Below are 25,583 nucleotides of genomic sequence, written 5' to 3'. Positions count from 1 at the left end.
CATCTCTGTTCTAAAAGGTCTTCCCTTTACTCTGAGGCTGTGCCCTTGGGTCCTAGTCTCTCCTACTAATGGAAACATCTTCCCCACGTACACTCCATCCAGGCCTTTCAGTATTCTGTAAGTTTCAATCAAATCCCCCCTCGAGTATAGACCCAGAGTCCTCAAACGTTCCTCATATGTTAAGCCTTTCATTCCTGGGATCGTTCTCGTGAACCTCCTCTGGACCCTCTCCAGGGCCAGCACATCCTTCCTGAGATACGGGGCCCAAAATTGCTCACAATATTCTAAATGTGGTCTGACCAGAGTCTTATAAAGCCTCAGCAGCACATCCCTGATTTTATATTCTAGTCCTCTCGAAATAAATGCCAACATTGCATTTGCCTTCCTAACTACCGACTCAACCTGCAAGTTAACCTTAAGAGAATCCTGGACTAGGAATTCCAAGTCCCTTTGCACTCCAGATTTCTGAATTCTCTCCCCATTTAGAAAATAGTCTATGCCTCTATTCTTCCTACCAAAATGCATGACCTCACACTTCCCCATGTTATATTCCATCTGCTACTTCTTTGCCCATTCTCCTAACCTGTCCAAATCCTTCTGCAGCATCCCTGCCTCCTCAATACTACCTGTCCCTCCACCTATCTTTGTATCATCTGCAAACTTACCCAGGATGCCCTCAGTTTCTTCATCTAGATCATTAATGTATGAAGTGAAAAGTTGTGGTCCCAACACTGACCCCTGCGGAATTCCACTAGTCACCAGCCGCCATCCTGAAAAGGACCCCCTTATGCCCACTCTCTGCCTCCTGCCAGACAGCCAATCTTCTATCCATGCTAGTACCTTGCCTTTAACACCATGGGCTCTTATCTTACTGAGCAGCCTCCTATGCGGCACCTTGTCAAAGGCCTTCTGGAAGTCCAAGTAGATAACATCCATTGGCTCTCCTTTGTCTAACCTACTCGTTACTTCCTCTTTTTCCTTAAGTTTGATGCTTTCCTTAACTGCCAGTGGCTGTGAAAGTGACTGCAGTGCTCGATTTTTACTCCAGTGGCTCCTTCCAGGGCTCCACAGGTGACCGGTGTGGGATCTCACAAGCCTCCACCCTCAAGTGTATCCAGGAGGTCATGGCTGCCATCTTTGCAAAGGCACAGGACTTTGTGCATTTTGCCCGGGATCAGGAAAGCCAGGAAGCAAGAGCACTGGGATTTGCTCAGACCTCAGGTTTCCCACAGGTGCAGAGTGCCATTGACTGCACACACGTAGTGTTTACATCTCCGTGGCGACAAGCGGTTAACTTGTCATCAACCGCGAGGGCATCCACTCGCTGAATGTTCAGCTGATGTGCGACCACCACAAACACATCCTGCAGGTCTGCACAGGATTCCCAGGGAGTGTCCACGACTCGTACACTCTTAGCAGGTCTCAGATCCCTGACATCTTCCAAGGTCCACAGAGGCTGCAGAGACGAGGGCTACCTGCAGAGGCCGTGGCTGATGACACCCATGCAGCTGCCTCAGACTGCAGCAGAGCGACAGTATAACAAGGCTCATGCTGCAACCTGGACTTTGGTGGAGCAAACAATTGGCATTTTGAAAATGAGGCTCTAATGCCTCGACAGGTCCAGTGGAGCCCTGCAATCCAGTCCCCAGAGGGTGTCGCGCATTATCATAGCTTGCTGCGCGCTCCACAACCTGGTGCTGCAAAGGGGGAGGAAATGTCTGAGGAGGAGGAAGAGCTACATGTATCCTCCGATGAGGAGGATGTCAAAGGGGATGAGGGTGAGGAGGTCCTCGAAGGCGAGGATGCTGGCAATGAGGCCATTGCACTGGCCAAACGAGGCTGATGCGCTCAAGAGGCCCTCCTGGCTGTAAGATTCAGGGAGTATGATGACGAGATTCAGTGAGGTCAGTCCTGACATCCTCACTTTGCATCTGTGAATGTTTGACTCCTGTGTGGCTGATGGCAGCACACATCCCCTCAGTGTTCAGGCTCATGTGATGGAGAAGCAGTGGAGGCCATAATAGTTGCTTGATTCCAGGAGGATGATGATGACATGCAGTGAGGACACTCCATAGATCTTCACAGCCTCTGTGAATGTTGGACTCCTGTCTGGCTGAGGGCAGCTCACTTGCGCTCTGTCATCAGGATCATATCGTGGAGACGCAGCTGTGAAACTTTAAATGCCCCTGATCTTTTGCCAGCCTTTAGCACCTGAGCCCTTCAGGAACACAGCGCCACTGGTCACAGATACTGAAGAGATGGTGGGGGCCAGCCCCACCTTAAAGATGCTGAGAGCACACAGAGAGAATGACAGAACTCTATGATGCCTGACCACTACATTCTGGCAAAAATGACCAGCACCACCGAGGTGCAGACATCAGTAATGTTTCCAATGAGTGTGAATCCGGACCATCACTTTGGTCTGAAGGTTATACACTGCACAGGGAAGAGGCCCTGGACTGAGACACCTGCTTTCAGGAACCAAGGTTTCACATCTGAGTGACAAGGACACTGCTCATCAGAACAAGGAGCCATAGGCAGGGAGACATTCTTGGGAGTTTATTTACAATAGTGAACATTATGTACAAGTGATCAACACCCATGCCCAGGCTGTGCCCAAGGTACGTCTTAGTGATCCCCGGACATCCACAGTGGAGGTGGGGGCAGCCTGCTGACTGCTACGCCCTGTCTGTGATGACCTTGACAGGCGTCCTCTGGAGGGCCGAGACCTGGAGGGTTCCGGCCTGCTCTCGGGGTCCTGCTGTGTGGCAGTGGCTCCCTCCTCGGCCTGTGGAGCTGGAGCTGCTGGGGTCACAGGAAGAGGGGATTCGGATGGGCCGGACACTCCCGGAGTCACCCGGATGGATGGCCCGGAGTGTGCACCTGCTGATCCTCCTCCCTATGGGTGCCTGGGGACCCAAGGCTGACTCCTTGAGGAGCAGGGGTAGCTGGAGTGAGATTGAGCTGCCCAACATCCCTCTCACGTACAAACTGTTGGAGACCAACTATGGCATCAGCGATGGGGTTCAGCCCACGCAGCAGTGCAGGAGCGACATTCCGGGACAACATCTCCATGGCGGCCGCCATCCTGCCAGTGTTGACCTCGGTGCATTGGCAATGCCGGCGCTATCACCTCATCCTGAAGGTGGACAGACTCCTACTTCGCGCCTTGCAATCTGAGGAGTGCAGCAGACATCCCTTCCTGATGTTTCTGTGATTGTCGCTGCAGCTCCAGCAACTGATTGAGGATCGAGTCCAGAGGCTCATCGTCTGACTGAGACTTGCCTCCAGCAGTCCTCCGAGTGCTGGCGACCAAGGATGTCCCTGCCTCCACCTGCTGTAGAACAGATTGTGTGCTGCATTCATCAGATTGTGGTCCCGAGGTTGCTCTACATTTAGGTCCCACCGAGGTGTGCATCTCTGCGCTGGTGGAGGGTGAGCGCTGTGATGGGACTTTAATGGTGCTGCCCCCAGGGTCCTCATCCCTGGTGTTCTCGATGCTGGGTTCGGGGTCAAGGTTGCCTGAGGGTAAACGTGGCAGGTATACCCAGGAAAGAAAGTGGAGATTATTAGTGTTTGGTAACCACGTTGAACACAGGACAGTGGACTCAGAGTAGCGTTGAGAGAGGGATCAGTGTTCGCCACTGACCTCACTGTAGCTGCAGGAGTGGTCCACATCCTCTCCGGTCAGCTCCAACTCTCAAGCGGAGTGAGCATCTTGATGTCCAGCACTTCACCCCCTGTCTGGGACCTTTCCCGGTGATTGTGTGCGATCTTGTCCTGCATGAAGACAGATGGAGAGAGTGTCAGCAAGGCGCATGCCCCGCCAAATAGAACCATAGAACACTACAGCACAGAAAACAGGCCATTCGGCCCTTCTAGTCTGTGCCGAAATGAGAAGGATGTGTGCATGTGTGGAGCCATGGACGGAATGAGGAAGCAGTCTCCAGAGGAGATGAGGCCAGATGGAGATGTGAGGGTGTGTGTGAGAGAGTGAGTGGTGATGTCCCTTGAGCTGGCAGTCAGTGAGATGCCAGTGAATGTGTGGTGGGTTTGTGAGTGTGTGAGTTGAGGGTGGTGAGATGGTTGCCTTACCCTGATAGCACAGATGAGATCATTCATTCATCTTCTGCACTGGATGGCCGACCTCTTGTGTGCAGCATTGGCACTGACCACCTCTGCCACCGCCTCCCAAGCCAGAGGGGTGAGACTGATGGGCCTCCTACAGCCAGAATGGGGTAGAGGACATGGCGGTGGGCCTCCACAGAGTCCAGAGGCGTCCGCAGGGTGCGTCACTGAATCAGGGGGCTGCAATCTTCCTGGCCTTTGGGGCTATGTCTTCACCGGAGCAGTCCTGGGCTGCAGGCATTGAGAAGTGTGCACGTGGCTGCATTTTAAATAAGACGCCTGGTGTGAGGAAGTGGAGAGGTAATGGCATGGTGGACCAATCAGACACCACCCGCCAGTGACCCTGCATGTTTCCTGTGACTGTATAATTAATGAGGCAGGAAGGGGACAATCCAGCATGAAAACCCGACATTGCGGCTGGCGGGTAAAACGTCTTTTCTCATGTCTGCTACCGCACTGAGTGCAAATCTGGGGCAATTCCACCCATGGTCTTTGGTCCCCACCACAAACTCGATTCCTAATCCCTGATTAAATTCTTCTCCATCTGAGGTTCAATTAGATAGGTTGAAATGTTAGCAACCTATTTGACCCTGAGCTGAGCTACCATCTGCTCTCAATCACCAAGACCACCTCTGTGATATCACCTTCATTAATGCCACTGTTACCTCCAGACTCGCTTGGATCATTTTCTCACCTTGTCATACAGCTCAGTCATCTGAAACTCTGCTACCTGCCTGTTTTGCTCACTGCCCTACACTGGCTCCCTCTCCAACAACACGATTTTGAAATTCTCATCCTTGTTTTCAAACCCCTCCTTACCTCTGTAATCCCCTCCAGACCCCAACCCTCCAGAAGTCTCTGTCCCCCCCTGATTCTCGCCTCTTTAGCATTCCCAATTTTAATCGCTCCACCATTGGCAGCCATGCCTTCAGCCCCCTGTACCCTAAACCTCTCCACCTCACTTTCCTCCTTTAAGTCACTGTGTAAAACCTACCTCTTTGACCAAGCTTTTGGTCACCTGACCTCATAACTCTCTATGTGGCTCCAAGTCAAACCTTGTTTCAGAGTTGCCCTGGTGAAGTGCCTTGAGGCATTTTACTATGATAAAGGCTCCATGTAAATAAAAGTTGTTGTTTTTTGATTGAGTGTGCGGTATGATCACAAGTAGAATTGTTTGCAATAAAACTGTTCATTCTGCCTGTGCATGCATGTGTATATTTTTAGGCCAATGAGCTGCTGGATGTCATTAAGAGTCAACTGAAGGAACTGATGGATCGATTCAAAATCCTGTCTACTGGAGTTCAGAATTTGGAAAGTAAAACCATTGCCAACAGGAAGAAGGCGCAAGATTTGGAGAGCGAAGTTAATGCCATCCAAAACAGGACAGAACAACTGCAGAACGTGAGTTCTTGCCTCCCGGCTCCTCATCAAGGTGTACCACCTGCAGAAGGGGGTTTGTGCTTAAATAGAGGATATCGATATGAGATAATCACTAAGAAATCCAATCAGGAATTCAGGAGAAACTTCTTTATCCCCAGTGTGGTGAGAATGTGGAACTCACTACCACAGGGAGTGCTTGAAGTGAATAGGATTGACACTTTTAAGGGGAAACTAGTCAGGCATGTGAGGGAGAAGGGAATAGAGGGTTACCATGGTAAATTTAGCTGTGGAAGGATGGGAGGAGGTTGACGTGGTGCATAAAGACTAGCATGGGACTGGTCGGGCTGAATAGCGCCCCACATCCTATGTAGTCCTAAATAATCCTATGTAAACCTTCATCCAATCCTGAGCAGGGGGAGGGCAGGGCCATTGGCTGGTGCCACGTAACCAAACCTTCCCCTCCCTCTTTGATGCCAATGGACAGGAGGTACACTTGCCCTGCCCAGGCATGTGTGAGGAGGGCAATACACCATGTCAACATGTCACATATCTCCGCATTGTCACCATGGCGATGCTGGACATGGAGATGCCCTCATGTCACTGTGTCAGAAAAGCTGTGATGAGCAGAAAATGATTCAAGGGTGGCCTCCACACCCTTAAGAGTGAGCAATTGTACAGCGGCTCATCCTGCAGGTGCCTCCATCTTGAAATCTAGGCCCACAGGCGTTCTTGGCTCTCCCTCTCTTCCCCATCTAATTTCCCCAGGTTACATCTATTGCTTTCACTATCCTGCCGGCTGTCGCTTCTCTCCTGAAAACAAGTTGACTCTCTGAGAGAGGGCAGCTCACCCATCCATTTTTCTGAGCTCTTGCCCCTGACTCCAGTGACTGGTGCCGGTCAGTGGGATATTCGTCTATGGGAGGCCTCACAGCTGAGCCCAATCCTGCCCAAGTATATGCACAGCCATTTCCAACAGGGGCTCCATGACAGTGATTAGGAATGGGAGGCTCAGGTCATGTTTTCAAAATCCCTGAGGGGTGGTGGGACAAACGACAGCCCCCACGGCCGTGTGCTGCTGACCCCCACCTCACCCCCACCAGCAGCTCAGCCAGCACTGACCGCGATGGGACTCGATGGGTCTCCCGAATTGATGTTTGCAACAACAGTTTCTTCTTTTGCCCTTTTCTTGTGTGCAGAACGACATGAAGAATGTGGAGAGGCTTTACAAGGAGCTGAGAGACAAAATTGGCTCATTGGGTAACGGCACTGAGAATGGCAATGAAAGAGTGAAAAAAATCAAAGAGGATGCAGAGAAACTGAGAAACAAGGCAACAAACAGCCTGGCAAGGCTGAACGGTACGGAGTGAGATTAACAGTAACAGCAACTTACATTTATATAGTGCCTTTTAATGTCCCAAGGTGAGTGACTGGGTCACTCTTTTCCTGCTGTCACCACTTACACTAACTGCTTGTTCTGCACAGGTGCCTAGAGCAAGGATGCTGTGATATATGCGATAGTTAGTGGTTATGTCACTGGACTAGTCTGGACTAATGCTCTGGGGATATGAGTACAAATCCCACCATGGCGGCTGGACAATTTAAATTCAATGAATAAAATCTGGAATAAAAAGCTGGTCACAATAATGATCACCATGAAACTATTGTCGATTGTCATTAAAAACCCATCTGGTTCACTAATGTCCTTTAGGGAAGGAAATCTGCCGTCCTTACCCGGTCTGGCCTACATGTGACTCCAGACCCACAGCAATGTGGTTGACTCTTAACTGCCCCCTGTAATGGCCTAAAAGCCACCGCGTTGCTTTCGAGAAGGGAGCTCAGCACCGCCTTCTCAAGGGCAGTAAGTGCTACACAGGCCAGTGACACACACATCCCCAAAAAGGAAAAAATCTTTCTCCGTTCTTTTCATGACTGGGGCCTGAATTTTGTGCCTGTCGCATGTGCGCAATCGGCAGGCGTGGGATCCGCTCCCGGCCGACAGCTGAGAACAAAGGTGATTTCGTGCTGCCTGGCCAGCCAAGTAACTTCCAGCCAGCGTGAAACGCGCGCCGAGAGATGCTGCTGGGGTGCTGGGGGGGCGGGGTGGGGGGGTGGGGTGTGGAGAGGGGAAGAGGGTGGGCACCGAGATGAGTGAGAGTGCGGACGGGCGGGTGGTTTTACAACGAGCTCTCTGAAGGCTGACAACGGCTGTGGAGCTGCCTCAGGGAGCTGCAGCATTGTTCAAAGGACATTGACGCACAAAAGTTGCCACACACTAAGGCAACTACAAACAACTGACAGCAATACTCCTAAAAAAAACCTTCAAACATCTTCAGGGCGTTTTATCCCGCCCTGTATCAAGAATGATGTATAAATGTGAAGGCCGCCTGGCCGATTGGCCCGTGTACCAAGTGTAAAAGCGCGCGGGCCACGGAAAATCCCAGCTGATTGGGGCTTTAATTGGCTTAATTGGAACTTTAATTGTCGGCAGGCACACGTCCAACTCCTGCACACGCCTGCCAACCATGATATGGCAATGATGTCGCAATGATGTCGGGGTGCCCGCCCAATGATTTCTCACGCCATTTTGCACTAGTTTGAGTCGGCCACATGTCCAATCGCGGCATGTGAAGTTCCGCGACAGGGATAGTGTCTACCTGCGCCCCCTGAACCTTCAACAAGCAATGGACATTTGCAACAACATTATCATTTAGTTGGGAAAGTTCTTTCTGGTTTTGCTGGGACTGTGTTGGTTATTTTGACATCTTTTCATTTGAATTGGACCATAGGTTTCTTTCTCACATTAGTGGTGCCCAAAAAGGAGCGCTTGTTCTGCCAGTTCTTATTTGGTGTCACTGGGAGCAACTCATGCCCATGAGTCATTAAACCGAGGCCAATCTGCTGGCTCAGGAGGATGTAAAGATCATACAGCACTAATTGAAGAAGAGCAGGGGAGTTTACTTTGGACCAATATTTATCCCTTAATCAACATCGCTAAAACAGATTATCTGGCCGTTATCACAATGCTGTTTGTGGGATTTTGTTGCGCACAAATACAAAAGTTCCTTCATTGGCTTTGAAGCACCTTGGGATGTCCTGAGGTAGTGCAAGATGCTATAGAAATGCAGCACCATTCTTCTCCTTAAAACCTGTGAATTAGTAATTTCAATATCTCTCCTTCCTTTAATAGCTCTGGAAAAGAAGTTTAACAAGAATAAGCAAGCGATGACAGAAAAGTTAGACATGCTGCAGGGATTGGAGAGGAATGTGACAGATCTGCTGGAATACATCCGGGAGAGGTCGCAGTACTACGGCTCCTGCTCGTAACCGGGGCTGCTGCAGTCTGTCTGTGAATTCTCCTCTCCTCTGTTTCTGTGCCTGTTTTTGCTCCCGTTCCTGATTTTCTATTTGGCAGCTGCTGTGACTGCTGTTTGGGGTGTGTTAGCTTCAGTCCCTCCTCTCTGCTCTTGAAATGAATGGCTGGACTCTATCCTCTCCCTGTCACCCCAACCCGACGCTGGTGAAAGTGCACATCAGTCAGCTATTGGACTGCAGAAGGCATGATAGCTGATTTCTTTGAAGCTTACAGCTGAAAACTTTATCCAGACAGAAACATGTGGGTTCTGTGTTTTAGTTTTTTGTTGTGTCTGTCACACACAGTTTGCTGCTGTAATATTCTAAGCTGCATTTTGAAGGCATTTGATGTGGTTAATTATGGGTCAACATGAGTGCAGCATTCCCTTCAAATCTGCCTCAAAATGTCGAAGTGATTTGTGTTTCCACAGTTCCATTTCTCTTTGATTTTTGTAGTTTTTTTCTCCAGTTCATTTTCCTCCCCACTCTGGTCAATCCTGCTCTCCTGCCTTCGGGGCTGTTAACATGTTGAAGGAGCCCACATTCACCCCGTCCCGCAACCCCCCCTCCCGCAACTCCCCCTCCCGCAACTCCCCCTCCCGCAACCCCCCCTCCCGCAATGCCCCCTCCCGCAATGCCCCCTCCCGCAACCCCCCTCCCTCAACCCCGCCTCCCGCAACGCCCCCTCCCGCAATCCCCCCTCCCGCAACCCCCCCTCCCGCAATCCCCCCTCCCTCAACTCCTCCTCCCGCAACTCCCCCTCCCGCAACCCCCCCTCCCACAACCCCCCCTCCCACAACTCCCCCACCCCCTCCCGCAACTCCCCCTCCCTCAACTCCCCCTCCCTCAACTCCCCCTCCCACAACTCCCCCTCCCGCAACCCCCCCTCCCGCAACTCCCCCTCCCACAACCCCCCCTCCCGCAATCCCCCCTCCCTCAACTCCTCCTCCCGCAACCCCCCCTCCCGCAACTCCCCCTCCCGCAACCCCCCCTCCCGCAACCCCCCCTCCCGCAACCCCCCCTCCCACAACTCCCCCACCCCCTCCCGCAACCCCCCCCCCCGCAGCTCCCCCTCCCGCAACCCCCCACCCCCGCAACCCCCCCTCCCGCAACCCCCCCTCCCGCAACCCCCCCTCCCTCAACTCCCCGTCCCGCCATCACTCACCTCTGGCCTGAGATCCAGTGACGATCCTCGGCCTCGGATGAGTGTCATACCAACAGCAACAGTATTACGAAGGAGTGGGGGTAAAGGACCGAGGATACTCTATCCCCTCACCTGTGTGTTAATGTTCTATCCCAGGGACCACCTTAATGCATCACCTTTTCAACCAACTAACTGCAGAGCTCAGAGTAAACAGTCAGCCTCCTCACTAATTAGCAGTGGATCCCACAGTCAGGAACTGATGGAGCTGTCTAAAGACATGTCAAATTGTTTCTGCTGCCTGACCATTGTCATCAACAACAATTTGCACTTATATAACACCTTTAAAGTAGTAAAACATCCCAAGGCACATCACAGGAGTGACTGTCAAACAAAAATCTGACACTGAGCGCATCAAGAGGACAAAAGCTTGGTCAAGGAGGTTGGTTTTATGGAGCGTCTTAAAGGAGGAGAGTGGGATAGAGAGGCGGGGAGGTTTAGGGAGGGAATTCCAGAGCTCCATGGCAACATGGCCGCCAATGGTGGAGTGATGGAAATTGGGGATGCTGAAGTGACCACGGCCTGAATTTTATGTTCGCTGGGTGCGTGCGATTGGCGGGCTCAGAACCGGACAGGAAATGGGCCTCTGGCCATGATCGACCCCTGACAGCGATTTCACGCTGGCTGGCCAGTTAACCGCCAGCTGCCGGGGTGGGGGCGGGAAGAGGGCGGGCGCTGATGTCACCGCGGGCGCTGGTGAGGCTTCCGACTGAGTTCCCTAGGGAACAGACGACTGCCCCAGGGAGCTGCAGATCTCCACAGAATAAAGGACAGGACAAAAATGCTGCAAGAAATGTCCAAGCAGCACAATCCAGCGCCTGAAAGCAAACCCCATAAAAAAAACAGTGCCCAGATAGCTCTTATTTTATTTCCCAGGTAGATTTCATCCTGCCCGGGATCGAGGTTTGAGCAAAAATGTGAAAGCCGCCTGGGAGAATGGCCCATCCGCCAACCGTCAATGTGGACGGGCCGCGTAAAATCGCTGTTCACTGCATCGCTAATGGGCTTAATTGCCCACTTAATTGTCGGCGGGCGCGCTCCTGATCGCTGCACCCGCACCCACCGTGTGAAATATCTTGCGAGTGCGCGATGACATCGGGATGCTCGCCTGACGTGATCTCGTGACTATTTCATGTCTGTTCGGGTTGGGTGTGACCCCACCCAGGGAGCGTAAAATTCTGACCCAGAATCGGGGGAGCGCAGAGATCGGGGAGGGTTGCTGGAGGAGCGCAGAGATCGGGGAGGGTTGCTGGGGGAGCGCAGAGATCGGGGAGGGTTGCTGGGGGAGCGCAGAGATCGGGGAGGGTTGCTGGGGGAGCGCAGAGATCGGGGAGGGTTGCTGGGGGAGCGCAGAGATCGGGGAGGGTTGCTGGGGGAGCGCAGAGATCGGGGAGGGTTGCTGGGGGAGCGCAGAGATCGGGGAGGGTTGCTGGAGGAGCGCAGAGATCGGGGAGGGTTGCTGGGGGAGCGCAGAGATCGGGGAGGGTTGCTGGAGGAGCGCAGAGATCGGGGAGGGTTGCTGGGGGAGCGCAGAGATCGGGGAGGGTTGCTGGAGGAGCGCAGAGATCGGGGAGGGTTGCTGGGGGAGCGCAGAGATCGGGGAGGGTTGCTGGGGGAGCGCAGAGATCGGGGAGGGTTGCTGGGGGAGCGCAGAGATCGGGGAGGGTTGCTGGGGGAGCGCAGAGATCGGGGAGGGTTGCTGGAGGAGCGCAGAGATCGGGGAGGGTTGCTGGGGGAGCGCAGAGATCGGGGAGGGTTGCTGGGGGAGCGCAGAGATCGGGGAGGGTTGCTGGGGGAGCGCAGAGATCGGGGAGGGTTGCTGGGGGAGCGCAGAGATCGGGGAGGGTTGCTGGGGGAGCGCAGAGATCGGGGAGGGTTGCTGGGGGAGCGCAGAGATCGGGGAGGGTTGCTGGGGGAGCGCAGAGATCGGGGAGGGTTGCTGGGGGAGCGCAGAGATCGGGGAGGGTTGCTGGGGGAGCGCAGAGATCGGGGAGGGTTGCTGGGGGAGCGCAGAGATCGGGGAGGGTTGCTGGGGGAGCGCAGAGATCGGGGAGGGTTGCTGGGGGAGCGCAGAGATCGGGGAGGGTTGCTGGAGGAGCGCAGAGATCGGGGAGGGTTGCTGGGGGAGCGCAGAGATCGGGGAGGGTTGCTGGGGGAGCGCAGAGATCGGGGAGGGTTGCTGGGCTGGAGGAGATTACAGAGGTAGGGAGGGCTGAGGCTGTAGAGGCATTTGAAAACAAGAGTGACAATTTTAAAATTGAGGCATCGCCAGACCAGGAGCAAATGTTGGTCAGCGAGCACAGAGGTCAAAGGTTAATCACAAAGGTTCTTGATTGGTAAGGGGATCAAAGGTTACGGGGAGAAGGCGGGAGAATGGGGTTGAGAAACTTATCAGCCATGATTGAATGGCGGAGCAGACTCGATGGGCCGAATGGCCTAATTTCTGCTCCTATGTCTTATGGTCTTATGGTCATAGGTGAAGTGGACTTGATGCAGGTTTGGACATTGGGCAGTAGAGTTTTGGAGGAACTGAAGTTTAACAGTTTATTTAGGATTTTTGTGCCCAGCACTGCCTATCTGTCCCTTTCGATGAGAATTCACAGGTGAATTCAACACTCTACATTTCTCAAACTTCATCTCGCCGTTCTAGACGATCCTATAGCATTTATTGCAAATTAATACTGCTCTGTTACGTTATATCTAGGAAGTTGGGAGATAAAACTATTTGGTTGTAATTTGACACAACACTGCTGAAAGACAGTGTAATGCAATGTTCCAACTGCATTAAATCATAAATAAAATTATTATTTTTAAGTATTTGCAATGTTACCCATCATTATTTACTAATTTAAGGTGTTTCACTGAACATATTTCCCCAAGGGGCTGGGGAGGGCCATCGTGTCTGGGATCATGAGCCTTAACCTGTCAAACTGTTGGGGCAGACTCTAGTTCAGTGATGGGTCAGATTGGAGGGCGGGGTGGGGGTGGGGGTGGCACAGTGGGAGGGGGATTTCAGTTCCTGTTGTACTCATGGAACAAGAAAGACAATTCCAGGAATCAGGAATTCAGGACATCAAGACAAGAGGAAGGATAAAGAAACTGGATGCTTGTCTTTTGTTGAAGGCTTTGGTATAATCTAATTAACATTTTTTAATGACAAAGGGATCCTTTTATTCCTCCGTGGGATGTGGGTGTCGCTGGCTAGGTCAGCATTTATTGTCCTTCCCTAACTGCCCTCAAGAACCACCACCTTGAACCGCTGCATTCCGAGTGGTGTAGGTACACCCACAGTGCTGTTAGACAGGAAGTTCCAGGATTTTGACCCAGGGGTGATGAAGGAACGGGGATGTATTTCCAAATCAGAATGGTGTGTGACCTGGAGGGATATTGAAAAATTTGATCTAGGTGAAGGGTTCAGATCCCTGGGGACATCAGTAAAAATGAGGAACTAATCTATACTCTGCCTTGTCGTGGACTTTACTCTTCCATTTTATTTCCTTTCACAGTCCATGTACACTATCATGAACTGTAATTAAGAGAAATCCCAGAATATTCTTCCTCACATCTTCACTGTTGAACTCTGGCCTGCTGATGGTGATATACATCAATAGCCAAACATGTCTATGCCGACTCTTCAAAAGATCCACCCAACGCGCCCCAATCCCCTTGCTCTTTCCCCGTAGCCCTGTAAATTTTCCCTTTGCATGTGGTTATCCAGTTCCCTTTTGAAAGTTATTATTGAATTTGCTTCCACTGCCCTTTCAGGCAGCACATTCCAGATCACAACAACTCATTGCCTAAAAAATGTTCTCCTCGTCTTCCATCTGGTTCTTTTGTTAATTCTCTGAAACCCATGTCCTCTGCCCCTGACACTCACACAGATTCTCCTTATTTACTACTAACCCCTTACAACTTAGAATATTAACTCTCCCCTTAACCAAGGTAGCATTAAAATTCCAAAATGAGTGAGTACCATTTGGTGTCTTAGAGCAGGTCACCATGTTACCTCAGAGTGTGGGGAGAGGGAAAGCTGGAGCTCATCGCAGTGGTTGTAGCTTGGAAACTGCATTGCATCCAAATTTGGGGTGACTGTGGGTAATCAGAAGAGGTTTCCAACCCTTTGGATTGCCCTGGATACTCCAGGAATTAAAGCATTCATCTCCAGAATATTGCTGGGAGCAAAAACAGAGGAGAAAAATCATAGGGACTGTTAAAAAACATGTGTGCCATCTTCATTTACATTTACTGTTGAAAAAGTATTGGAGAAAAGTTTTTATTTAAAAGCTTTATACCAGGTGAGGCAGTTGGAGGCTGGGGATCATGTGATGAAGCCTCCAGGAATACACCAACCAGAACTGGCAACACCGTCAGCAGGATTGACATGTTGCCTGGTGTATGCGAGAGACTCATGATTGCAGCCTGTGCAATGCATTTAGTCATGGCCCAATGCGGTAAAGAGGCTTAAAGAGGCATTACATAGAATTATATAGAATATAGAGCAGAGAAACAGGCCATTCAGCGCAGCTGGTCTGTGCTGCTGTTTAACTTCCATGAGTCTTCTATTCCACCTGCTGTTGCTGCTGCTTGCAGCTAATCCTGTCATGGTACCACGTCTGTCTTGCGCCATCCTCACACATCCACTGTAACTCATCTGCAACCACTCTGTGACATCCATCATCCAACTATGCCTGTGTCAACCCCTCTTTCTGCTGCCCACCATTTTGGCCTCTAGCAAGGATCCCTGTAGTTTTTCAGCCCTGATCAAGTGGCCAAAATACTGAGTGTCTTTTCTGGATGTCACTTTTTAAAGTTGTTGGGCCCCCGATTTGTATCTGTAATGAGCTGGAGGCCTGCTTCAGGCCAGTGTCCTTGAACAACTGCAAGGTGCCCTAACCAATATGGTGGTCAGCATGGAGCGCATGCAGTCACGATGTCTGCCACATACCCTGTTTAACACACGTAAAATGGATGCTGCAGGATCCATGTGTAGGACCCTATGTGTTAATGTTGGATTTTGCTGCACTCACAGTCACTCCTTTTTTGCTAATTACACCAAAACAATGAGCTCGAGACAGAAACAGATCTGTGAATTTAGCACCTGTAACGGCTTTGTCCAGCCTAAACATACTGTGTTTTTCTCTCCAGGCTATGAGAACTATCTCTCTTACAGGTTTTAATATGGTTTATTATGGGTCTGTTTTACAGGACACTGGGTTTGTATTAATCTTTGCAAAAACATTGAATTATGTTGGCGCCTTGTTGTACAAATTGTGGGTGAATATTAAAGACAAGCTGCTGTGTTTCTGCTTAGATAGTGGATCGAAGCAGTGAAAAGACACAGCTGTTAGATAAAGGGAACAGTTATTAAAATTACACACTTTGCTGTCCCTGCTCACTTTTTGATTCAGTGAAACCTCCAGGCTGATCCAAGGCTGTTTCTCAAAGCAGAAATTGTTACATTCAGACTTTTCATTAGTGGCAGAGGTTTCTCTCTGAAGATATCTTGTTAGTTAAAATATTACAAGCCTAGATTAGCCCTTTAATCATCTTTGCCATACAGCTCCATCTGTACAAATGACCAACACCTTACACTGTACCCGCTCAATGCAGGAGTGAAGCTGAACTCTGCCGGGGAGGGGTTGGAAATTCCTCGCGTTCAAAAATTAAAAGCATGGGATAAGAGCAAAATCCTGGGATGGATCCCACATAACTCGGAGCTCGAATTAGGAAGTGATCTGAGTTTCGAATAATCTGAAATCAGTCACATCTGGAATGAGGAGGAGCTTCTGAGGAACAGTAACTTAGAGTAAATTTGAAGGTGTCAGCCATAGCTTAGAAGTAGTGTTCGCTCTCACCTTGGAGTCAAAAGGTTCAAGTCCAACTCTAGAGATTTAAGTCCATAATCCAGGCCGACAGCCCCACTTCAGCACTAAGGGAACGTTGCAGTGCTGGAGTGGCAACACTGAGGGAATGCTGCATTGTTGGTGCTGGCTCTTTCAGATGAGAGATTGAATCATCATCTGCCCTTTCAGGTGGGTGCAAATCCATGCAGCATACGGTGACTACACTTCCAAAGTACTCCACTGGCCGTAAAGCACTTTGGGATGTGCTGAGGTTTTGGAAATGTGCTACCAAAATGCTAAACAAACATACGAACAAGGAGCAGGAATAGGCCATTCAGCCCCTCGAGCCTGCTCTGCCATTTAATAAGATCATGGCTGATCTTATAGTAATCTGAAATCTGCTTCCCACCCACCCCGATAACCTTTCACCCCCTTGCTTACCAAGAATCTATCCACCTCTGCCTTAAAAATATTTGAAGGCTCTGCTTCCACCATCTTTTCAGGAAGAGAGTTTCAAAGATTCACAACTCTGAGTGAAAACATTTCTCCTCATCTCTGTTTTAAATGGGCGGCCCCCTATTTTTAAACAGTGACCCCTAGTTCTAGATTCTCCCCCAAGAGGAAACATCCTTTCCACATCCGCCCTGTCAAGACCCCTCAAGATCTTATATGTTTCAATCAAGTCGCCTATTACTCTTCTAAACTCCAGTGGATACAAGCCTAACCTGTCCAGTCTTTCCTCATAAGACAACCCACCCATTCCAGGTATTAGTCTGGTAAACCTTCTCTGAACTGCTTCCAACGCATTTACATCCTTCCTGAAATAAGGTGATCAATACTGTACACAGTACTCCAGATGTCATCTCACCAGTGCCCTGTACAACTGAAGCATAACCTCCTTACTTTTGTATTCAATTCCCCTCACAATGAATGATAACATTCTATTAGCTTCCCTAATTTCTTGCTGTACTTGCATACTAGCCTTTTGTGATTCATGCACTAGGACACCCAGATCCCTCTGCACCTCAGAGCTCTCCAATCTCTCGCATAGAAGCATAGAAAATAGGAGTATGAGTAGGCCATTCGGCCCTTCAAGCCTGTTCCGCCATTCATTATGATCATGGCTGATCATCCAACTCAATAGCCTACAGAAACATAGAACCACCATTTAGGTAACATGTTTCTCTTTTATTCTTCCTGCCAAAATGGACAATTTCACATTTTCCCACATAATACTCCATTTGCCAGATCTTTGCCCACTCACTTAACCTATCTATATCTGATTGTAGCCTTCTTAGTCCTCTTCACAAATTAGTTTCCTACCTACCTTTGTGTCATCAGCACATTTGGCAACCATCCCATCTATCCCTTCATCCAAGTCATTTATATAAATTGTTAACAGTTGAGGTCCCAGCACTGATCCCTAGAGCACACCACTCGTTACATCTTGCCAACCTGAAAAAGACCCATTTATTCCAACTCTCTGCTTCCTGTTAGCCAGCCAATCTTCTATCCATGCCAATACTCACCCCCTACACCATGAGCTTTCATTTTCTGCAATAACCTTTGATGTGGCATTTTATCAAATGTCTTCTGGAAATCTAAGTGCAGTACATCCACCAGTTCCCCTTTATCCACAGCACATGTTACCTCCTCAAAGAACTCCAATAAGTTGGTTAAACATGATTTCCCTTTCACAAAACCATGTTGACTCTGCCTAATGACCTTGAGCTTATCTAAGTGCCCTGCTATAACTTCTTTAATAATATCTTCTAACATTTTCCCTATGACAGATGTTAAGCTAACTGACCTGTAGTTTCCCACACACAAAAACAAAAATACCTGGAAAAACTCAGCAGGTCTGGCAGCATCTGCGGAGAGGAACACAGTTAACGTTTCGAGTCCGAATGACCCTTCAACAGAACTAAGTAAAAATAGAAAAGAGGTGAAATATAAGATGGTTTAAGGGGGGGTGGGACAAGTAGAGCTGGATAAAGGGCCAGTGATAGGTGGAGATAACCAAAAGATGTCACAGACAAAAGGACAAAGAGGTGTTGAAGGTGGTGATATTATCTAAGGAATGTGCTAATTAAGGGTAGAAAGCAGGACGAGCAAGGTACAGATAGCCCTAGTGGGGGTGGGGTGGGGTGAAGGAATGGAAAAAGGCTAAAAGGTAGAGATAAAACAATGGATGGAAATACATTTAAAAATAATGGAAATAGGTGGGAAAAGAAAAATCTATATAAATTATTGGGAAAAAAAAGGGGGGGCGGAAATCGGAAAGGGGGTGGGGATGGAGGAGAGAGTTCATGATCAAAAATTGTTGAATTCAATATTTAGTCCGGAAGGCTGTAAAGTGCCTAGTCGGAAGATGAGGTGCTGTTCCTCCAGTTTGCGCTGAGCTTCACTGGAACAATGCAGCAGGCCAAGGACGGACATGTGGGCATGAGAGCAGGGTGGAGTGTTGAAATGGCAAGCGACAGGGAGGTCTGGGTCATGCTTGCGGACAGACTGAGGGACAGACCACCTTCAACACCTCTTTGTTCTTTTGTCTGTGCCATCTTTTGGTTATATCCACCTTTCACTGGCCCTCTATCCAGCTCTACTTGTCCCACCACCCCCTTAAACCAGCTTATATTTCACCTCTTTTCTATTTTTACTTAGTTCTGTTGAAGGGTCATTCAGACTCGAAACGTTAACTGTGTTCCTCTCTGCAGATGCTGCCAGACCTGCTGAGTTTTTCCAGGTATTTTTGTTTTTGTTTTGGATTTCCAGCATCCGCAGTTTTTTGCTTTTATCTGTAGTTTCCCATGTTCTGTCTCCCTTTTTGAATAATGGAGTTACATTTGCTATCTTCCAATCTAATGGGACCTTCCTGAATGTAGGGAGCTTTGGAAAATTAAAACCAATCCATCAACTAGACAATTCTTTTAAGACCCTAGGATGACGAGTCTTAAAGGACTTGAAATTATTTAACCAATGTTAAGTCCAAAAAATTGTAAGGATTTCAATAATTTCAGAACAATGCTCCGTTTTCTCTGAAAACAAGTGCTGATAATGGTTCTGCTGTTGCCATTTACATGTTCCCTGGACCCATTTTTTGCTTCCTTATTACCCTATTACCCACTTTTGCTTTGCCCCATCATTCCTTTTCTCATTTAATCTCTCCTGACCATCACCCTATCATAGACCTTCCTTTTTGTTCTTTTTCTCCTCCCCCCACTACCCTACCCCGTCACTGTATATTCAGTGTACTGCACAGGGACAGGTCACTTAGCCCAGCTGCTCTACGCTGGTGTGCTCCACACACGCCTCCTCCCAATCCCTACTTGCTCATAAACTGCTATGTCTCTAACATTTACAGTTCCTACGAAGAACATCAACCTGAAACGCTAACTCTGTTTCTCTCTCCACAGATGCTTCCTGACCTGATGAGTATTTCCAGCATTTTCTGTTTTTATTTCAGGTTTCCACCATTCACAGCATTTTCATAGACTCATACAGTACGGAAGACCATTCTGCCCATCATGTCTTTGTTAGCTCTTGAAATAGCTTCTCAATAAATCCCACTTCTCAGGCTCTTTTTTCAGAGCCCTGCATTTTTTTTCCCCCTTCCAAGTATTTATCCAATCCTGGAATCGGCCTCATCGCCCTTTCAGGCAGCACATTCCAGACCACGAGAAATGGCGCTTCAGTGACAGAGAAGGTTTTCTCTGATTCCACTTTGTGGTGAAATTGTAAACGTGTGTTTAGAATGAAGTTATCCTCCGGTGTGGCCCAGCTTCTCACTCAGCAGGTGACCTCATCCACAAACAACACTACTTCAGTTGTGACATGCCCCAGATTCCCAGGCCTACTTGGATGTCAGTATTTGATGCTGATGGCATGGCCTCAGGTCAAAGGTCAACAGTTGTTTGAAACTAACTGACCTAACCTCCCTCACTATGGGATTGTTCTCCTTGGAGCAAAGGAAATTTAGAGGAGATTTGATAGAGACGTACAAGATTATGACAGGTTAGATAAATAGACAAAGAAAAGCTGTTCTCACTGGCTGATGGTACAAAGACTAGGGGACTCAGGTTTAAGGTTTTGGGCAAGAGATACTGGGGACAGGTGAGGAAGAATTTTTTTTACACAGCGAGTGGTAATGACCAGGAACTCACTGCCTACAAGGGTGGTGAAAGTGGAAATGATCAAAGTTTTCAAAAGGAAATTGGATGGGTGCTTGTGGGAAAGAAACCTGCAGGACTACAGGAAAGAGCGGGCAATGGGATTGATTGGATTACTCTACAGACCTGGCATGGAATCGATGGGCTGAATGGCCTCCTTCTGTGCACTGACAACTCTATGATTCTATGACTCTCTTACTTCATGCTTGGTGTCCATTATTCATTCCATGAAGGGCTTTGCTACACATTTTGATGTCGGTTCTGCTCCATTTGGAGCCGTGTCTCCCCCACTCTCTTTTTACTCCTGAACTTTCATGTCTTACTGCCTATACACTAACTCACACAAAATCCTGTTCACCGAGTAACCCTGTGCTCACTGACCTGCATTGGCCCTACTCCAGAAATGCCTTGATATGAATTTCTCATCTTTGTTTTCAAATTCTGCCAGGTCTTCCCTGACCTCACCAGGCCTCACACACCCTCAGTATCTCCTCCAGCACTACAACGCTCCAAGATCTCTGCACTTCTCCAATTCTGGTTTTTTACATTCCCTGATTTTCACCGCTCCAGAATTGCTCCTGTCCTAGTAACTCTTTATTTGCTGGTTTGAAGACTTTGTTTGTTAAGGCTCCTGCAAAGCAACTTGGGATGTTTTATGATGTTGAAAACACCAGGTTATTTTTACAAAGAATTATGTCCAGTTTTGATGCATTAACAGTACTGGTAGCACCGCGCACCTCCCCCCCAACCCAACAACAACAATAACCTGCATTTATGTAGCACCTTTGATGTGGGTAAATGACCCAGGGTGCTTCACAGTAATTTTATTAGACAAAAATTGATACTGAGCCACATAGGAGACACTCAGACAGCTTGGTCAAAGAGGCAGGTTTTAAGAAGCATCTCTGAGAGAGATGGATGGAGAAGTTTAGGGAGTGAATTCCAGAGCTCGGGACCCAGGCAACTGAAGGCATGGCCGCCAATGGTGGAGTGATTAAAATCAGGCACGTGCGAGAGGCCAGAACTGGAGGAGCGCAGAGATCTCGGAGGGTTGTAGGGGCTGGAGGACATTATAGGGCTAGGGAGGGGGTGGGGCCTTGGACAGACATAAACCTGAAGGTGCACAGCACAAAGACCCCAGTAACCTTGGATGGTGCAGAATACCCTTATATTTAAGCGTCCCTGGGTTCAATGCTCAGCATTTTGACCCAGCGTCAGTGAAGGAAGACATGTTGGTGAATTGAGCATGGACAGGGATTGGTAGTAATATCTGCCATAATGGTTTATAGTATTTTGGTCCTGTGCCTGACTTTTCTGAGAAATGGCTACTTGGGTGAGAACACCCAATTCTTGTGAACTACACAGGAAGAGAAGGGAACAGCTAATGAGCACAGTCTGTTGGTAGAACCAAAGACCTTCCCAAAGTGTAGAGAGTTACATACAGATTAATAATGAAAATGGGAGAAGTACAATGAACAGGAGACAGCAAAGGCTGAGATTCCATGAAGGTTCCTAGCTACCATTAGAAGAAGATCTCAACACCCAATAAACAGGATTAGAGTCAGTTCCCTTTTGTGCTGTGTGGCACTACCAATGCTAAATCAGAGAAATTAGCAACTCAAAACTGGGCATCCATGAGGTGCTCTAAGCCATCAGCAGCAGCAGAATTGTATTATGCTACAATCTGTAACCTCACAGTGCAGCATGTGCCTCACTCCTACATTACCATGAAGCCCATTTAACTCCTGATATCATTCTGGTGAATCTGTGTGGCACTCCCTCCAAGGCCAATACATTCTTCCTGAGGTGCAATGTCCAGAACCAAACAGATGCAGTTTAACCAGAGCTTTATACAACTCCAGCAGAATTCCCATCCCTTCTATTCCAGGCTCCTTAAGACAAAAACCAACATTTCATTAGCATTTAGAGGTTGAATTTTACTGGTTTCAGTTTACTTTAGTTGATTTTAGAGGTTGAATTACCTTTTTGTGGTTGAATTTAGTACTGGGGACACTAGCTCTTACTAATTTCTATACTTGAACTGCCAAATCTCTCAATTTCCCTCAAGTTCCTATTGTTTCATCAGTTGGAAAATACTTCTTACTAGATCCAAAGTGAATGACCTCCCACTTCCCCAAATGAACTCCACCTGTTACAGTTTTGCCCACTCATATTGTCTGTTCATGCCGCTTTGCACCTCCTGCTTCTGTCTTCTCCACTACTAGCTTAGTGTTTTAGCAAACTTATATGTAAAACTCTCTATTCCTCATCCAAATGATTAATTGATATGATGAAAAGTTGAGGCCTCAGAGCAGGTTCCTGAGAACACCATTGGTCACATCCCACCAATCAGAGATCATTCTCTCTATCCAGTATCACTGTCTCGCATCTCCCATTCAATTTCCAACCAAAGTAACAAAGTACCTCCAATTTCATGTACTCTCATTTTGTTACTAATATTTTGTGTGGAACCAAACTGAATGTGTTTTGGAACTTACAGACACAACATCAGTTGACACTCCCTTAGATACATGTAGAATAAAAAATTAGTATCGTGTAAGCAAAGGTGAGCATGGAATCACTGTGCTGCCATAAAAGCCCATCAGAGGAGGAAATCTGCTGTCCTCACCCAGCCTGACCTACATGTGACTTCAGACTCACAGTAATGTGGTTGAATCTTAAATGCCCTTAGAACGGTCCAGCAAACCACTCAGTTGTCAAGAAGGTGGCTCACCACTACCTTCCCGAGGGCAATTGGGGATGGGCAATACATGTTGGCTTTGCCAACCATGCCCATGTTCCGTGAATGAATAAAAACAAACTCCTCACAAAATTCAATTCGTCAGACATGACGCATATTTTAGCAAAAGCTTGCGGATCTCTCTGATCAGCTTCTGTTTGATCCAGTACTCAGTCACTTTGGGATGAATTTTTATAGCCCTGTGAAGACGGAGTTAGAAGTGGGCGAGGGGCGGGGAGTGTGTGCAAATAGGGAGGAACCGCGTTGGGACAGCTCCCGAACACATTCCTGTCTCCGGGGAGATTTCCCAGGAGTGGAAGAGGAAGAAAATCGGCCGCCCACTCCAACAAGGTGGGAAGCCAATTGCGTCACATAAGGGCCGAATTAGGGACCATTTTACAATGGAGACGGTGTCTTCCTGCCATCATGGCAGCCCCCCCCACCCTGCCGGGTGCAGAGCCCACTCTAGAGGCAACCTCCCAGCGGTAGACCAGGGGACCATCAGAGCTGGAAGCTCCATGCCTCATTTAAGCCTCCGCCAAGAAAAAAGGTGACCTTCGTGGCCAAAACTAGTCTTGTGGAGGATTTCCCCTCCTCCCCAATGGCCCTACCTACTGTGGGTGTCTTCCAACTAACATTTGCAGAAGGCATCGGAGAGCACATCCATGTTGATGCGTCTTGTGCTCGTCTGCCTGCCTCAGCAGCGTCCACCTCTCCCAGCGGGGCTGCCTGCTGGACATTGCTGTGGGCCTCTCTGCTTCCCTGTCTGCTCACTATCCTTAATTGGATGAAGGTCTGGAGGCGGCTTCTTCCTCGCCCACCTTTGTGAAATCCACACCTGATGTCCCCACCGTGGCCATTTCTAGGTTTCTGACTGAACCCCTGGTATTGAGGTTATTGTCAGGATCGTGATCCGTTTGGAAAATACAGCCCCTTATCAGTAATGATAGCTTCTAGTAACTTCCACATAACTGATGTTAAACAGACGGATCTGTAATTACTTGATTTCCCTCTCCTTCCCTTCATAAATAATGGAGTAACATTATTCTAATCTATTGGCACCATTCCCAAATCAAGAAACATTTGAAAGTTTATGAGTATAATTTCTGTAAGTTCCTCACCTACTTATTTTAACACCCTGGGGTGGAAGCCATCAGGTCCTCGAAGAGTTATCTAATTTTAAGACCCATCATTGTCTCCATTGCCATTTCGTCACTGATGCTTAGTCTAATAAATTCCTCTCCTTGATTTATTTTTAGTTTGCTTTCTAACACTTTCTGTCCTTTTTTCTCTATTACGAAAATTGATGGAAAGTATTTGTTTAATAAATCTGCCAGTGAAATTTGGGGAAGGTATTAGTAGAGGAAACAGATGCAGTACATCAATCCAGTAAATGATTCTTAGTCACAGCCTGCTGCATTGACAGAATTAACAGCTTTGTGCATCCATTCCCCAATCTCACTCCAGTTCTATTCCCATGGCAGGATTTTCCTTGCAGGCTTCTGAACCCTGCTGACAGGTTGAAATGGGGGTGAGGAGCCCGCACTGTGTGGGGAACAGTCACTCATTGAGATTTTCCCCAATTTAGCCAATTATTGACCAGAGGGCAGGCTCGCTGTCCAATTGGAGAGCCAATCAGAACACAAGAAATAGGAGCAGGAGTAGACCACATGGCCCATCGAGCCTGCTCTGCCATTCAATACAATCATGGCTGATCTTGGGTTTCAACTCCATTTCCCCGCCCACTCCGCATATCCCTTGATTCCCTGAGAGACCAAAAATCTGTCTATCCCAGCCTTAAATGTATTCAATAATGGAGCATCCACAACCCTCTGGGGTACAAAATTCCGAGGCTTCACAGCCCTTTGAGTGAAGAAATTTCTCCTCATCTCAGTCCTAAATGATCGGCCTCTTATCCTGAGACTGTGCCCCCGTGTTTTGGGTTCCCTGACTAGAGGAAACAATCTCTCAGCGTCCACCCTGTCAAACCCCTTCAGAATTTTGTAGGTTTCAATGAGATCATCTCTCATTCTTCCAAACTCCAGAGAATAAAAGCCCAATTTACTAAGCATCTCATCATAGGACAACCCCCTCCACCCAGGGACCAATCTAGTGAACCTTTGCTGTATCGCCTCCAATGCAAGTATATCCCTCCTTAAATGTGGAGACCAAAATTGCACACAGTATTCTGGGTGTGGTCACACCAAAATTCTGTACAACTGTAGCAAGACTCCTTTATTCCTGTACTCCAATCCCCTTGTAATAAAGGCCAACATGCCATTTGCCTTCCTAATTGCTTGCTGTACCTGCATGCTAACTTTCTGCGTTCCTTGTATGAACCAAGTCTCTCTGAATATCAACACTTACAAGTTTCTCACCTTTTAAAAAATATGCTGCTTTTCTATTCTTATGACCAAAATGAATAACTTCACATTTCCATAAATTATAATCCATTTGCCATCTTGTTGCTCACTCACTTAACCTGTCTCTTTGCAGCCTCTCTGTGTCCTCCCACAGCTTACCTTTCCCCCCATCTTTGTATCAACAACAAACTTAGATATGTTACTCTCTGTTATTATCTATTATCTAAATCATTAATATAGATTGTAAATAGCTGAGGCCCCAGCACTGATCCTTGCAGCGCTCCACTATTCACAGCCTGCCAACTTGAAAATAGCCCATTTATGCCCACTCTCTGCTTCCTGTCCATTAGCCATGCTAATATTTTACCTCCAACTCCATGAGTCCTTATCTTGCTATTAACCTTTTGT

General features: G+C 48.3%; 1 protein-coding gene across 3 annotated transcripts in view; it reads left to right on the top strand.

Annotated features, from left to right (window-relative positions):
- The window catches only part of lamb2l (laminin, beta 2-like), a 197,170-nt gene extending 187,771 nt beyond the window's left edge, over positions 1-9,399 (top strand). For all 3 annotated transcript variants that reach the window (XM_078543090.1, XM_078543089.1, XM_078543091.1), the window contains 3 exons: positions 5,353-5,529; positions 6,705-6,864; positions 8,696-9,399. In XM_078543090.1, the coding sequence (XP_078399216.1) occupies positions 5,353-5,529; positions 6,705-6,864; positions 8,696-8,832 (474 nt within the window). In that variant the 3' untranslated portion in view covers positions 8,833-9,399. The remainder of the gene's footprint in view (positions 1-5,352; positions 5,530-6,704; positions 6,865-8,695) is intronic.
- The last annotated feature ends 16,184 nt before the right edge of the window (positions 9,400-25,583 follow it).

Source organism: Cetorhinus maximus, chromosome 6 (assembly GCF_964194155.1).
Source record: "Cetorhinus maximus chromosome 6, sCetMax3.hap1.1, whole genome shotgun sequence".
Lineage (NCBI taxonomy): Eukaryota > Metazoa > Chordata > Chondrichthyes > Lamniformes > Cetorhinidae > Cetorhinus > Cetorhinus maximus.
Note: the sequence above shows the minus strand (reverse complement) of the source record. Positions and strands in the feature narration are given on the sequence as shown.